Raw genomic sequence first — 13,862 nt, 5'->3', positions numbered from 1 at the left:
CAAGGTACCTTCAGAGCAGACCCCATGGACAACAAATCTACATGGGATTGGGCTGTTCTCATGAAGGATGCCTGGAAAGCACATGGATCCATCATCGCTAGCGCAACTCCCTTTCTGCTGGGCTCATTTGACCAACCACCTCGTAACTCTGCCGAGAAGATTAATAGTGGTTACAAGGCATAGGAATGGCTCCTTTACTTATATGGAATGGCACCTGCAACACTATTTGGTATCCTTCCCACCCCATACTGGACCAATCTGTGTCATCTTGTGCGCGGAATGCATCTGATGCAACAGTACCATATCCCCTGATCAGATCTTGTTGATGCTCACCAGCATCTCATTGATTTCTTGCAAGACTTTGAGGAAATTTATTACCAATGCCGCATAGATCGCCTTCACTTTGTTTGCTCATGGATCCATTCTACATTACATATTGCCCCTGAAACTATCAACAAGGGACCACCAATTTGTTCATCACAATGGACAATGGAGCGGACCATTGGCAACCTAGCTCAAGAAATCCAACTTCACAACACATCTGTCTATGCCAATCTGTCTCAGTGTGCTGTATGCCATTGTCAAGTCAATGCAATCAAAGTCATCATTCCCTCAATTGAACCCACAAAAACTAACCTTCCACAAGGTTCACAAGACCTAGGCAACAGTTACGTGCTGTTATGCTGTCAAGAACACACTCCTCACACAGTTTGGCACTGTGAATCCGATGCCATTCTTCAATATCTCACTGCAAAAGACATACATGTTCCTACTACCCCTCAAATCATTAGGTGGGCTCGACTTCGACTTCCCAATGGACAGGTCACACGATCTGTGTGGAAGGAGCTTGCAATGACTAGGCAGCCAAGGATGGCGTGAAATGTGAAGGTATGCTTTAAGTTTCTAAGTTACTCGGCTGATCTGACATTGGTGTCTTACAGTTATTCATTGATGGGATGACGACTATTGCAGAAGTCCTTTTTTATTTCAACATGACGATTCACGATGAAGACAAGACCTTCGCACTCATTTCAGAATATGGACCGCTGCACCCAGAACTTTTGGAGCACTCATTCCAGACTGTCATTGCATGCACATATCGTGGCGATGCATCATTGCGACTCATTGAAGTTTCTCATATCCAATCAGTGGTCGCCATGATTCCACATCAGTTTCCCAGCATTGATGGAGTGTTGTTTTACCTTGTAGAGCGTCCAGGGCTGGATATCATCAGGATGGGCAGCATTGAGGATAATATCCCTGATGAAGACTAGTAGAGTACATTTATGATGTCATATGCATACCTTACATTGATACAATCAGACTACCTTGATCCCATCACACTGATCCCATCAGACGGAAGTTGATCGCATCAAAGCGTTTCATTAAGTGTGATCATGTCAACTACATACAATACAATGCATTTCTAACTAATGTCTTTGAATTGCTGTTTCATTGAATGTACTGTGTGAAAGCTGGAGTCTGTTTTTGAATGATCATACCATTTTTCATCTTCTTCGCGCGAGACATACTTCCAATAGAGTGAATCAGGCCCTGGGGGACTTGGAGTGTTGAAGAAGCCCTTCTTTTTCGGAACTGGAGTTGCACCCTTGATCTTGATTGGCATGGTGAACTCAGGTTGGGGTGGGTTTTTGGGTTCGCTCTCTGGTTCAGTAACACTACTTGGATCATTGATGGGGAGGGTAGGAGTTGGTATGGTAGGCTGGGGCGGGTTGTTGGGTTCACTCTCTGGCTCAGTCATGCTGCTCAGGTCATTGATGGGGAGGATGGGCATAGGTGCAGCTATCTTGGGTTCGCTTTCCAGTTTGGTCACACAGCTCGGGTCATCAATGGGGAGGATGGGCATAGGTTTGGTAGGAGTAGATCTACTTAACTTGTATTAAAATGTCACAGAAATAAATTAAAACTTACTCTTGTTGTAATAAATCCCTCAGCCTCATCAGACGTGCCCTGAGAGGATCAGAAGTCCAATTGTTGGGATCCAGCAAGAAATTGTCGGACAAGGTCATGACGGGTGTGCTAGAATGGGTGGAGTTGTTGGAATCATTTGTATTGATGCTAGTACATAAGATTAATAGATCTAGATCTCAATCGCGAAGCAAAGACTCACCTGGTATCAGCCTGATAACCATCAAGGTCTGGATCTGATGATAGGTCCAGAAAATCTTGGATGGCTGGTGGTAGCATTACAGATGTCCGGACTTGGTGTGTTTTTGGTGAGTTTCCTTTCTTGACTTCAACTCATACCATCATGTCACTCGACGACACAACCTCACCCACTGGATACATTGACCTCTTATCTCAAATTAATCCACAGTCATTAACAGGCTTTGATCTGAATATTGGATCCAGCCAGGCCCAGATGTTTCATTTGCGGGACCCAGTGGCTAGTAGTGTGAGTCATTAAATTAATTACATTGATGCATCGAAGATCAGAAACTGATGTTGAATACATGGTAAGCCTCTGCTATTTCAAGATAGCCTTCATTCTCTTCTCAAAAACGATCGGCTGGTGTGCAAAGACTCTGACACAAGTTTAGTTGCCCAACTCAAATGGCAACTCACAGAATCACAGCACGCTGTCGCCAGTCTGCAGGCTGATAGACTCAGGCTGATCAATGAAAATGCTGGCCTCAATTCCACTTGCCAAGCTTTACAGTAAGTAAATCTATTGAGTACATGCACATATATGCTGAAAATATCGAATACAGGAATGTTATTGTCAATATCCGTGGTTCCACGAGCTCTGTAGCATCGACATCATCATCTCTATCCACATGCGACACCTCGAACATCATTTCTGACAATCAAAAACCTTTGTTAGTGGGTGAGATAGTCACTGAAGAATGCGATTGAGAACTTGATTGGAAGGACTATCCATCAATTCGATTGTGGATGAAGAAGGAATGGCAGGTACAATATCCGAAAAGCACATCCGCTGAACCCGAAAGTTCTAGATGCACATCTTGAGGATCTGGGCACATGGTGCAAGGCATCAATATGTCGTGTACTTACTTGCAGGACGAGAAAGGCAAGCCTGTTTCGGCTGATCACGTGAAGAGCATCCACAATCATATGCTCTCAAGCTTCTGGCAACTTCAATCCCAAGGCCTCGCACCGGTGTCTATTGGCCAAGCCTTGTTGCAAGTCTTACAGTGGCTTATTCATACTCTGCACAAAGAGTATATCAAATTTCGTTTGTGTGCTGACAACTGGAAGGCAATGAAGCTGATGACCAACAATTACTCTCAATGGTCGACCTACCATGTCAAGGGCAAGAAAGCCAGCAAGCATGTTAAGGCCAAGCCTGGTGACGAACTCAAAGTGGAACATACGAAGAAGCGAGCACAGATCAATTCAGATATAATCTCCGAGCCTGTCACTGAGCCTTCTACTAGTACCAATGAAGCGGTAAGTTTTTTTAAATTCTTGAAGCTTGCTAATCAATGCATCTACAGATACCTGACACACTGCAACACCCCTCCCTTGACTGTGAACCAACACCACCACCCAGCACCGATAAAGGCAAAGGCAAAGAGGTGCCTATTGTAGAGGTGAGTTGGATTGTAAGCACACCAACCAGACACTAACTTCACTTGTTTACCAGATCAAAAACCCTCTGTAAGTCTTGATCAATTTGTTATTCATCCTACTGATCGATTGATGTAGTTCTAATCTTCTTATGAAACCTCAGCCCAGACCCATTCCACCCAAACTTCCTCTGACTTCTATTGATTCCTCAACTTCTATCATCTCCTCAAGTTCTGAATCCAACCTGGCTGTAGTCCTGCCCTCCCACATCATCACACCAGTATCCATGACCGACATCTCATTGAGCTCGAATTTGACTTCACTTGCCGATCTGGCTTCACTTGCTGTGAAAATGGAACTCGTCAATGCTAACACGATTGACTTGAAGGCTGATGCCATCAAGAAGCGACAGCCAAGTACCAAGCCAATGTGTGTGAGCCCCAAGATCATGGCACAGTGAGTCCTATTTCATATTTTTCAGTAATTAAGCTCATTACTATCTGTCTAGGAATCTTTGTGCCCTCGAGTGGCAGTCAAATGGCCATCAAAAGGAACCAGCCAGTGTCTTCACTACTTACTGGAATAGGTTGTCTACAGCTGACAAAGAGGTTCATTTAATTTTCTTTTATTAACATCTAACTAACCTGTCTACAATCACACTAGTTATACAAGTGCAAAGCAGCTGTTCAGGTGAGTGTTTTTTGCATTGCTATCACATGTACTGACCGCATGTTCTATAGCTGTCTGCCCCAGGACTGGCTCAAGCAGATGACAACCAGGATGAATAGTGGGCAGGATGGCGGGGAGGGGGTGAGGAGGGCAGGGAGGGCGGGATGGTGCACTAGGCACAGCAATACCCAATCTAGTAATGCTTGTGATACCACCCTAACCCTGGCGATACCTACAGATAATCTTATTTGCTCTCATTAGATCTGTTTTTGTAACAAATCACGTGATAAATTCATATGTAAATGGATATCTGTGCAGCGAGAATCACATCTAAACATCTAAATTTTCTCTTGATGTCTTTCTTTTTGCATCTCGAAAAGTCTCATTTGTCAAAAGAGGTCAAATGGTATCGATATTTTTCATAGGGATTATTTTTTTAGGCTTCTATCTACGTATATCTACCTGTATTTTGTCAATTTTCACTGGGTCTGATTGGTCAGAGCATGATCATGGCTGGGTAAACTTACAGCCATGTCCCACACCTGTGAGACAATTAACAGGAGACTGTCTTCAAGCCATATGCTAACCAACAAAAATTACACAGGAGATAATGTTGAGTGGATAAAGATGGGAAAGAGGCAATATGTGGCATGTTAGGAAGCACCATGTCAAAATTAGAAACTCTGAAACTCCTCATTGCCTGTGACAAAGTGTAGTCATCATTGCAAAAATAAAATAAAATAAACTCCACATGGTCACAAATTGGCACCCTAGTATGAAAATCTAGAAGTGAAATTGAAACTTACCTTACAAGTTACCTTACTGCAAAATGTACATGTATGGACTAAATGCAGAATCAACTGGAGCAAGGTAAATAGTTGGCAATGCTGACCCCTAGTAGCATATGACCTTGCAAGCAAGATGACCACAGTGCTGTCTCATCTCTCATGATCTCTTGGTATCATGCTCTGGACATTTCTGACCAGCCCAAATAAATAATGGGATTCTGCATAATTATGAAAAGCACTGTAAACTCCACTTGAATCTACACCACCAACTGCCACATTGGGCTGTAGAGAGATAGTGTGAAAACCATTTGTAACACCTTGGCAACAGGCCAATATGAGTTTGAATAGAGACTTAGTACATATATACATAAATTATGGTGTAAAGCCCATAGATCCAATGCTTATCAAAGGGTTTTTTTCCTGCCTGGGTAATAGATTGGTTATAGCTCATATTCAGTCCAATCCAGGACTCATCCATAGATCTAAATATTAAACCTATGATATACCTATGAAAAAGCTTGCATGAACATCCTGTCCAAGAACTCTATAATGAGCTCTAAGTTTGCTGAGCTAGCATCTGTGTTATGAACTAGGATGGTTCGAAACAGTCAAAGTTCAAAAGAGAACATTCAGAGACTGAGTTCTCCTTCTCAAAAGAGAGAAGGTCTAAGACTAACAACAAGGAGTGCTTGCTATTAGAATATTGGTTCAGACAACTAAGGATTGGAGGTCCTTAGTGAAAGATCAGGTAAAACCTGGTAAGATTTGGCAAGTAAAAAACTACAATGTATAGAGTTGCCTATTTATAGTGAATAGCTAGGAGAGTTTAGGGCAGGCACAAGTAAGTAACAATACAAGTGAATGCCTAATAAGGATGAATGCAATGGGATCCAAAAGTGGTAAGTAAGGAGATAACAGGATGAGATCATCTAATGACAGCAAGTAGTGATCATGATGTAATACAATGTGAGATAAGGGAAACAAAAGAATAGGGGTGTACATTGATTGTAACAATCTGTATTCTACACAAAATACATTTGGTTCTATTTACCTAAGCAGTGTGAATGCAAATACATTATATAGAACTTGAATTTCACAAGAACTGCTTTCTGCAAAATACATGTCACACTACAATAATTGCTAGACAGTAGAGACTGATTAGGACTTGGTGCAAAGACTTAGTGAAATTTGTGATGAGATGACCTGCTGGTTGTCATATATAAGTCAACACCTATTAAATACAAGGGCTTATGACCTAATGGTTTGTGTGCATAAAGTATGTATATTAGTCAATAGCAAGCACTTGAGTTCAAATCAGAGAGGCTACATTTTAAATTTTAGTGCAATTTCTTTCTTTGGCCACAACACCACTTATAGGCCTGTTTCCCAGCTCTCACACAGCTCTACATGAAACCTCTCACAGAGATAGTGTGAAAACCATATCTACATGTATTAAGCATGAGATGCTGCTGGGAATGGGTGTTATTGTGTGTTCTGTCTCTTTGCTCAGTGCTGTTCAATGTTGTACCACAAACTTCAACAACACCATTGACTTCCTCTTCCCACCAATTCTGGAAGACACTGAAAGCTGTCTTGATCATGCATTCCTTTCCTCTATGTTGATGGATTTTCGATGATAAGATTCTAGACAAATTTCTGGGTGATTTCCAGAAGTTTTGCAAGTGATATCAATCACACATTTCACTCATGAAGCCATGCAGAATCTTATTTTAGCTTGGACAGGCTGAAAGAAGCTGAGCAGACTCAATTGTTGAATGCACCAGAACACACACAACTATCTCCTGAAGTATGTAACCTCTTGGTAGAAATGGGGTTGGTCAGAAATGTGCATGTGTGCATCATCATGCTGCATTGTCACTTCCTCAAAATCTAGCTTCTCTGTACATTTGAAAATCATTGCATCCACTATATTCTTTTAATGCTAGATACTGTGTAAGCCCTCAGTGTGATGGAACAAACTATATTGAATACCTAGATACTGTGTAAGCCTAAGCTGTAGTCAGTATCTAGTGGTGGACCAAATAATAAAAAGGCTTACCCTCAGTGTGATGGAACAAACTGAGGGAAGGTGAGAAAGAGAAGCAGGATATATATACACATGGAGGTTTGAATTCCAAACAGTGACTCCACTCATTGTGTCATCATCAAGCATAGCACCAATACTCCTCCTTGATGTGATGAGCAGTCACACTCCTCCTCAACTTCTCACTGTAAACCCAAGCAGGCATGAAGATGTTCGAAATCCTTTCGTGTGAGGGCCTTAGTAAATGTATTGGCAGCATTATGCATGCATTTGACATAGGAGAGTTTGAGCTGGCCATGAGTGACTCGTTCACATAGGGAATGCACCATGATATTGATGTGTTTAACTTTTGAGTGGTATGACACATCTTCGGAAAGCATGATTCTGCCAGTGTTATCACAAAGTAAAGGAGTTGGGGATGATTGTGCAAATTCGAGTTCAAGAAGCAAGGTGCACAGCCATGTAAGCTCTTTGGCCGCATCAGATGCAGTGACATACTCTGCCTCACAGGTTGATAAAGCAATGGTTTTCTGTTGCCTTGCGCTCCAGGTAATCATGCCTGTGCCCATGGTGAAGCAGTAGCTGCTAATGGATTGACGGGTGTCTGGACAGTTGGCATAGTTGCTATCAGTGAATCCCAGTAGATGGGCAGGGTGTTCTCCGCCTAGGACAAGCTCAAGAGTATGAGTCCCTTTGAGATAACAGGTGACACATTTTGCTGCATCCCAGTGTACAGGACCATAGCAATCAAGGTGTTGACACAATTGCTGTATGGTGTGTGTGATGTCAGGTCATGTACCTATGGCAAGATATATTAAAGAACCCACAAGTGATTGGTAAGGTGTCTGTGTCATGAGGTCGTGTTGAGCATTGGTAGTGGGAGCATGTGAACAGCATGAGAGATGCAGGCCAGTTTCCATTGGGGTAGAGACAGGTAAGGCATTGGACAAGCCAAATTGTGTGACAATTTGATCAATGAGTGCAGTCTGCAAGAGGCTGATGGTATGATTGAGTTGGTCACAGTCAATAGCAATGCTGAGACAGAAATGTGTGTTGCCTAGGTCAGAAATTTGCTATTTAGTATGTAGCTGTGATTTGAAATCGGAGATGATGGTTTTGTTGCTGCCCACAGTGAGAAAGTTGTCGACATGCACTGCGATGAGGAGGATACCTGTGTCAGTTTTGCGATAGTAAATGCAGTGTTCACATTTAAGATACATGAATCCCCAGGTGATAATTGCTTTGTTCATGGTGCAGTTCCATACAAGACCACCCTGTTTCATTCTGTAGAGGCCCTTTTGAAGCTCCCAGACCCAGTCCTCTTTTCCTGGTTTGAGGAAGCCTTCAGGCTGGTACATGTAGCAAACCTTGTCAGACTCTAGTAACCTATGAAGAAAGGCTGTTTTGATGTCGATTTGATCGATTTCCCAGTCTAAGGCGGCTCCAAGGTGGGTGAGAACACAGAAGGATTTGAGGCATGCTGTCGGTGCAGAGGTCTTGGTATAATCCTGTCCCCAAACAGCAGAGTACCCACGACAGATGTAATGGGCCTTAAAATGGGCAGGTTGTCCATGCTGGTCGCATTTAAGCTTGAAGATAGGGTGATCTCACATAATTTTATGACCCGGGAGTATAGTTGATCATGGTACGAGCTTGTAAATGCCAAGGTCTCATAAAGAATCAAACTTGTCTTTGAGGGCTGCCTGCCATTGAGTTGAGTGTGCTGAAGCCATTGCTTTAGCACATGTGGATGGGTTGTCAGGGTATTTGTGTTGCAGGTTATCAGGCATAGCTGCAAAAAGATCAGCCAAGGACAAGAGCTCCTCCTCAGTGAAAATGGTAGTCATAGCCTCAGGGGATGTCGCCTTAAGGCATTCCACAGCCGAGAGTGAATCTAAGATGGCACATTGTGTTGCTGAGATATATGGCTTACCGTCCAAAGCACATTGTTGTTCAGATGGCATGGGAGCATGGGTTGAGCATCATGGAGGTGAAGCCAAAATAGATGGAGCATGATGAGAAGTGTTTGATGAGGGGGAATCAATGTCCGGTATTTCCTCAATGGAAACAGAATGAGATGCTTGTGCAATGGGTGTTGTCATAGGTGAAGGTAAAGTAGCCCCTTGTTGATGTGACTCAATAAAAGACACATGATAAGATACAAATACTTTATGAGAGGTGTGATGATAGCACTGGTAAGCCTTTGAATTGAGTGAATAGCTGATAAGAGTGCATTCAACAGAGTGGCTGTAAACTTTAGGATTGTGGTGATTTTGAATCAGGATGAAAGCCCTACATCCAATTTCACGCAGGTGAGAAAGGTCTGGTGGGTGGTCATACCAATGTTCGAATGGGGTGTGACCATCTTGAGACATTGAAGGTGTATGGTTGGATAAGTAACATGTTGTTAGGACAAATTCGTCCCATCTGTTCACTGGGATGTCACAAGCCAATCTCATCACATGAGCTTTACCCATTAAGGTTCTGTGCAGACATTCTACTTGACCATTGTGTGCTGAAGTATACAAGGCTGTGAACTGATGTTCAGTACCATGTGAGAGGAGCCACTCTCGCATGGATGCTGACTTGAGTTCTCTGTTGTCAGAGTGATAAGTCCCGACTTTGGTACCAGTTTTGACTTCATGAGTGAGTGCCCAAGCTTGAAGTGTGGGAAATGTGTCAGATTTTGAAGCAAGCAGGATAGACCAAGCATAAGAAGAGTGATCATCAATAATATCCATGATGTATTTATTACTGGCTGTGGACACAGTATCTGGATTCTCCATCAAGTCCACATGTACAACACCCAACTTTCTGCCTGCTCTGACACCCTGATGTGACTTGGGAACACTAGAACATGTCTGTTTGCCAAGGATGCAAGCATCACACCTAGGTGGGATGGGAGAAAGATCAATAGGCATACCAGTTGCATTACTGGAATGTGTAAGGTCATATACAGCGTGGTAGTTAGCGTGCCTGAGGCAGTGGTGCCAGCACTTGAGGGTTGGCTTCTGGTGGGCTAAGAAGGCATGATCTGCAGACAGCTGTCCACCAGATAGTGCATAAAGATGGCGTGAGGTGAGAGTCCCAGATAGCATGCGAGTGCTGTTGCATGACTGGACCCAGCAGTTGGTAGCATTGAAAGAGGCAATACAGTGGTGTGCTTCACAGAGAGCAGACACAGAGATCAAACACACCATAGCTGCAGGAATGAACAAGACATTGTCAAGTGAGATGTGGATGCCTCTGGCAACAACCAGGCATATAGTACCAATGCCAATAGCCTGGATAGAAGAACCACCAACCCTGTTAATGGAGCGAGGCGGGATTGGATGAAGGGAGAAGAAGTCATCCTCCTCATTGCTGATGTGCACTGAGGCACTGCTATCAAGGAAGAGTGGGACCACAGAAGGGTCGACAATAGTGTGCTTACACTGATTGGGAGCCTTATATGTGAGACCAGCAAAGTCCACAGGACAAGTGTTGTGGTGCCAGTCCAGGCTGGTGGTAAGGTTATCAGGTGACACAAGGAGAGTGGTATAATCATCTTCCCCAGTGTCAGATAACTTGCAGATGAACACTGGAGTCATAACATCACTGGCCAGTCCAGCAAACTCAGTGGAGGTGGGTGTATCGGAAGTTTCAGCAGCAGATGAAGTGGCGACATATATGGCCTCATGACTCTCACTGTTGAGTAGGTAAGCACAACCATTCATGTCGTAACACAGACCACCTGGCTTGCCAGTGGCTGCGGTAGGCTTAGGTGCAGTGGTTTTACCCGCAGGTTGTCCCTTAGCCTCACAAGCTGTGCATCTATGCGCCAACACTTCCTCTTGTTTCCCCTCCATAGCACCTCCTTTGCCAAAGCAGTCTCTCATTGAGTGACTGGAGTTGCCACAGGTACTGCAAGAACTGCATTCGTGATGACTACCCCCCTTACTGGTGGCAGCTAAGGCCATGTCACCACTCTTGGATTTTGCAGTATCAAGCAACTGTTGCTCAACATCAAGGCAAGAGCAGATGTGGGAAGGACCATAAGGGTTAGTGATAGTGCTGGTGGTGAGAGTGTCAGCAATATGATTCTGGATGTGCAGAAGATCCTCAGCCATAGCATTGAGCATCATAATGGTGAGGAAGTCTTCTTCCTTGGGAATACTGATGGTGTAGATGCAACATACTAAGTCGTGGAGAGTAGTGCTAGTGGTAGAAAGCCTTTCTGAACAAACGTACTTGATTGCCAATGCTTGTTGAATAAGGAGAATCTGGGCAATGGGTCCAACCTTCTCATGACATGATTTGAGGGCATCCCATGCTAGGTGGGCATTGGTGTATCCATGAAGGAATTCTTGTTCTTCAGAACTGGAACAGGTGGGTAAGGCAGCCATGATACACAAGTTGTTGAGATCCCAATGCCCCACACTGGAGAGATCCAGTGAAGGGTCAGGGTGAGCAACTAGTCTGAGAATATACCCCCCTCCATGTTTGAGTAAGAGGTAATTCTGCATATGATTGGACCATATGCCCCAATTGTTCTTGCTTTGATCAAGAACCTCAATCTTGTCCAGATCAGTCTGGCTCAGCATAATGGCCATGATTGTAGCTTGAAGTGTAGACATGGAGACTGAGGGTGGGATGACAGATGGCGGACTGAGAGATGTGCTTTTAGTGCCAGAGCTCTTAGAGTGAGTATGGGTGGTAGTTGAAGGCATAAGGACAAGAGGCAGGAGATCAAAAATGAGCAATGTGCAGGTATATATACTCGTGGGCAACTGCAAGTGATTTGCCTCGACCTAAGAAGGCAAGATTAAATGTTGAGATGACATTGATAGACATTGATAAGATCCCCAAGGGTTTAATAACCTGGTGGGTTCGTTCCAGAGGCTTGTTGAGTACCTAGTTGGTAATTCTGCTCCTCAATTTACGAGTGAGCAGGGCTCATAACCTTTTAATGCTAGATACTGCGTAAGCCCTCAGTGTGATGGAACAAACTATATTGAATACCTAGATACTGTGTAAGCCTAAGCTGTAGTCAGTATCTAGTGGTGGACCAAATAATAAAAAGGCTTACCCTCAGTGTGATGGAACAAACTGAGGGAAGGTGAGAAAGAGAAGCAGGATATATATATACATGGAGGTTCAAATTCCAAACAGTGACTCTGCTCATTGCATTGTCATCGAGCATAGCACCAATATATTCCATACAAACTGTGCTTGACCTCTGGATTGATCTCTTGGCTCATGGTTGATTGTGCACAGTGTTGTTGAAAGTAAGAACAGACACAGTGTCTATTTGCAGAGATGATGCTGACATAGTATTTCCTGAGTTGTTACTGTAAACACAATATATTGTTGTTCAAAGGGCAGTCCTTGTAATAAATATTTCTCAGGGCTAGTCTACACCTCAACTATTTTAGGGCTCTACCATAGGTTTCAGGCAGTTGGTGGTGTAGCCAGGCACACCCTAGACATACCCTATCTTAGACTTACATAACCCTGAACTTTCCATTTCCCAGATGTCCTCAGAATACTGTACCTCTGTGTATAGAGGCAACTATAACACATCACAGGGCCTTGGTTGCATTGCTAATTTACCCCACTGTAACATGTCACAGGGGGTCAGTTGCTAACTGTAGGTACATTGTAGAAATCAAAAAATCTGCTGCAAAAATCACTAAAACTACTTTTTCACCTCTGTACCAACTTCCTGCTTGTTTACTACTGCCCATATATTCTCATTGTGTCCTGCTGCAACCAGTTCATGCCTGTCACCTCACTGTACATCATGGACACAAAATTGTGCAATGTCTGCAGCTGCAACATCTGCCTTTCAATCCCAAAAGTATCCAGAATGACAGTGCTACAAGGTATGTCAGTGTCATCACCACCAGCCTCAGCATTGAGCTGAAGTTTGGGTGGTTCATCCTCCAGGCTGTGAATGATACCTGTGTGATTTTCAGTTTCATTGTGAAGCTTAATTGGTAGTCTACCTTTGCTAAGTCAAATCCCTCCACAGGAGTTTGAACCCAGCACCACTCTGACATACAACAGGGATGTTGGTTGCTATTTTGTTCTGATGTCACAGGCAATCAGACAAGGTTGCTGACTTTGCAACTTTAGCAGTGTGTCATGTGTAATCCACAGTTGCCTCCATACACAGAGGTACAGTACCCCCCTATGCACCCTTGTGCAGGTCTTCATCATCCATCTGTGTCACCACCTCGATGCCAGCACATCACTCCCAATGAACGCACCCAATGATCCCAGCACACATTTTTTATATTACACCTGTTGCAATGCATACCTTGCTGGAGGCTCAAGCATCTGACTTGATATAATGGGCACCTGCATCCAACCTGGGTGGACATTCACAAACTGCATGACCACTCAGCACTCAGCACTCGGTGACTGCTAAGCATATCTGTGACTCTTCAATTACTCACCAATCAGAAAGGACTTCCTGTGCTAGGACTTCACCAGTGAACAAGTCTCAGGCTAAATGGTGGTGAGTCAAAGTCACATGCTGGCAGTGAGCCACTACTTGCTTTGCTACAAACATCAAATGTTTCAGTGATGGCCAATGGCTCTAAGCCTGATAAAATACTATGATTTATCAATATCTGTGACCCTGATATAATGTGTCTCTGGATGGCATTGCAACAGGTGTGAGCTAGTTTTCTTCACTGTCTGCAGGTGGAGTCACATCTCCAAATATTTGCTCTAGCTGGTGGATGCTCGCAAAGGAACAACCGCAAGTGCGCCAAGTCACTCCTCTTCATAGCAAGTCCCTCCCTGGTCTTCTGTAGGCAAAC

The 13,862-nt window shown here is 43.7% G+C and overlaps 3 protein-coding genes across 3 annotated transcripts; 1 reads left to right on the top strand and 2 right to left on the bottom strand.

Moving 5' to 3' along the window:
- Positions 1 to 1,145: 1,145 nt before the first annotated feature.
- On the bottom strand, positions 1,146 to 2,208 carry BJ212DRAFT_1478965 (uncharacterized protein; the record flags this gene model as incomplete). Its single annotated transcript, XM_041339789.1, has 4 exons — positions 1,146 to 1,260; positions 1,503 to 1,886; positions 1,933 to 2,079; positions 2,132 to 2,208. The coding sequence occupies 4 exons, from the start codon at positions 2,206 to 2,208 to the stop codon at positions 1,146 to 1,148; spliced, it is 723 nt and encodes a 240-aa protein (XP_041195263.1).
- Positions 2,209 to 3,021: 813 nt separating this feature from the next.
- On the top strand, positions 3,022 to 4,340 carry BJ212DRAFT_1478964 (uncharacterized protein; the record flags this gene model as incomplete). Its single annotated transcript, XM_041339788.1, has 7 exons — positions 3,022 to 3,432; positions 3,480 to 3,575; positions 3,629 to 3,642; positions 3,691 to 4,008; positions 4,061 to 4,160; positions 4,216 to 4,242; positions 4,293 to 4,340. The coding sequence occupies 7 exons, from the start codon at positions 3,022 to 3,024 to the stop codon at positions 4,338 to 4,340; spliced, it is 1,014 nt and encodes a 337-aa protein (XP_041195262.1).
- Positions 4,341 to 11,042: 6,702 nt separating this feature from the next.
- On the bottom strand, positions 11,043 to 11,507 carry BJ212DRAFT_1219647 (uncharacterized protein; the record flags this gene model as incomplete). Its single annotated transcript, XM_041329357.1, has 1 exon — positions 11,043 to 11,507. A coding segment is annotated over one exon (465 nt), but the record flags the coding sequence as incomplete, so codon positions are not given.
- Between the last annotated feature and the right edge of the window lie 2,355 nt (positions 11,508 to 13,862).

The sequence above is a fragment of the Suillus subaureus genome (genome assembly GCF_016647635.1).
Source record: "Suillus subaureus strain MN1 chromosome Unknown BJ212scaffold_9, whole genome shotgun sequence".
Taxonomy (NCBI): Eukaryota; Fungi; Basidiomycota; class Agaricomycetes; order Boletales; family Suillaceae; genus Suillus; species Suillus subaureus.
The sequence above is the reverse complement of the archived record's forward strand: the minus strand, read 5'-3'. Positions and strand labels throughout refer to the sequence as shown.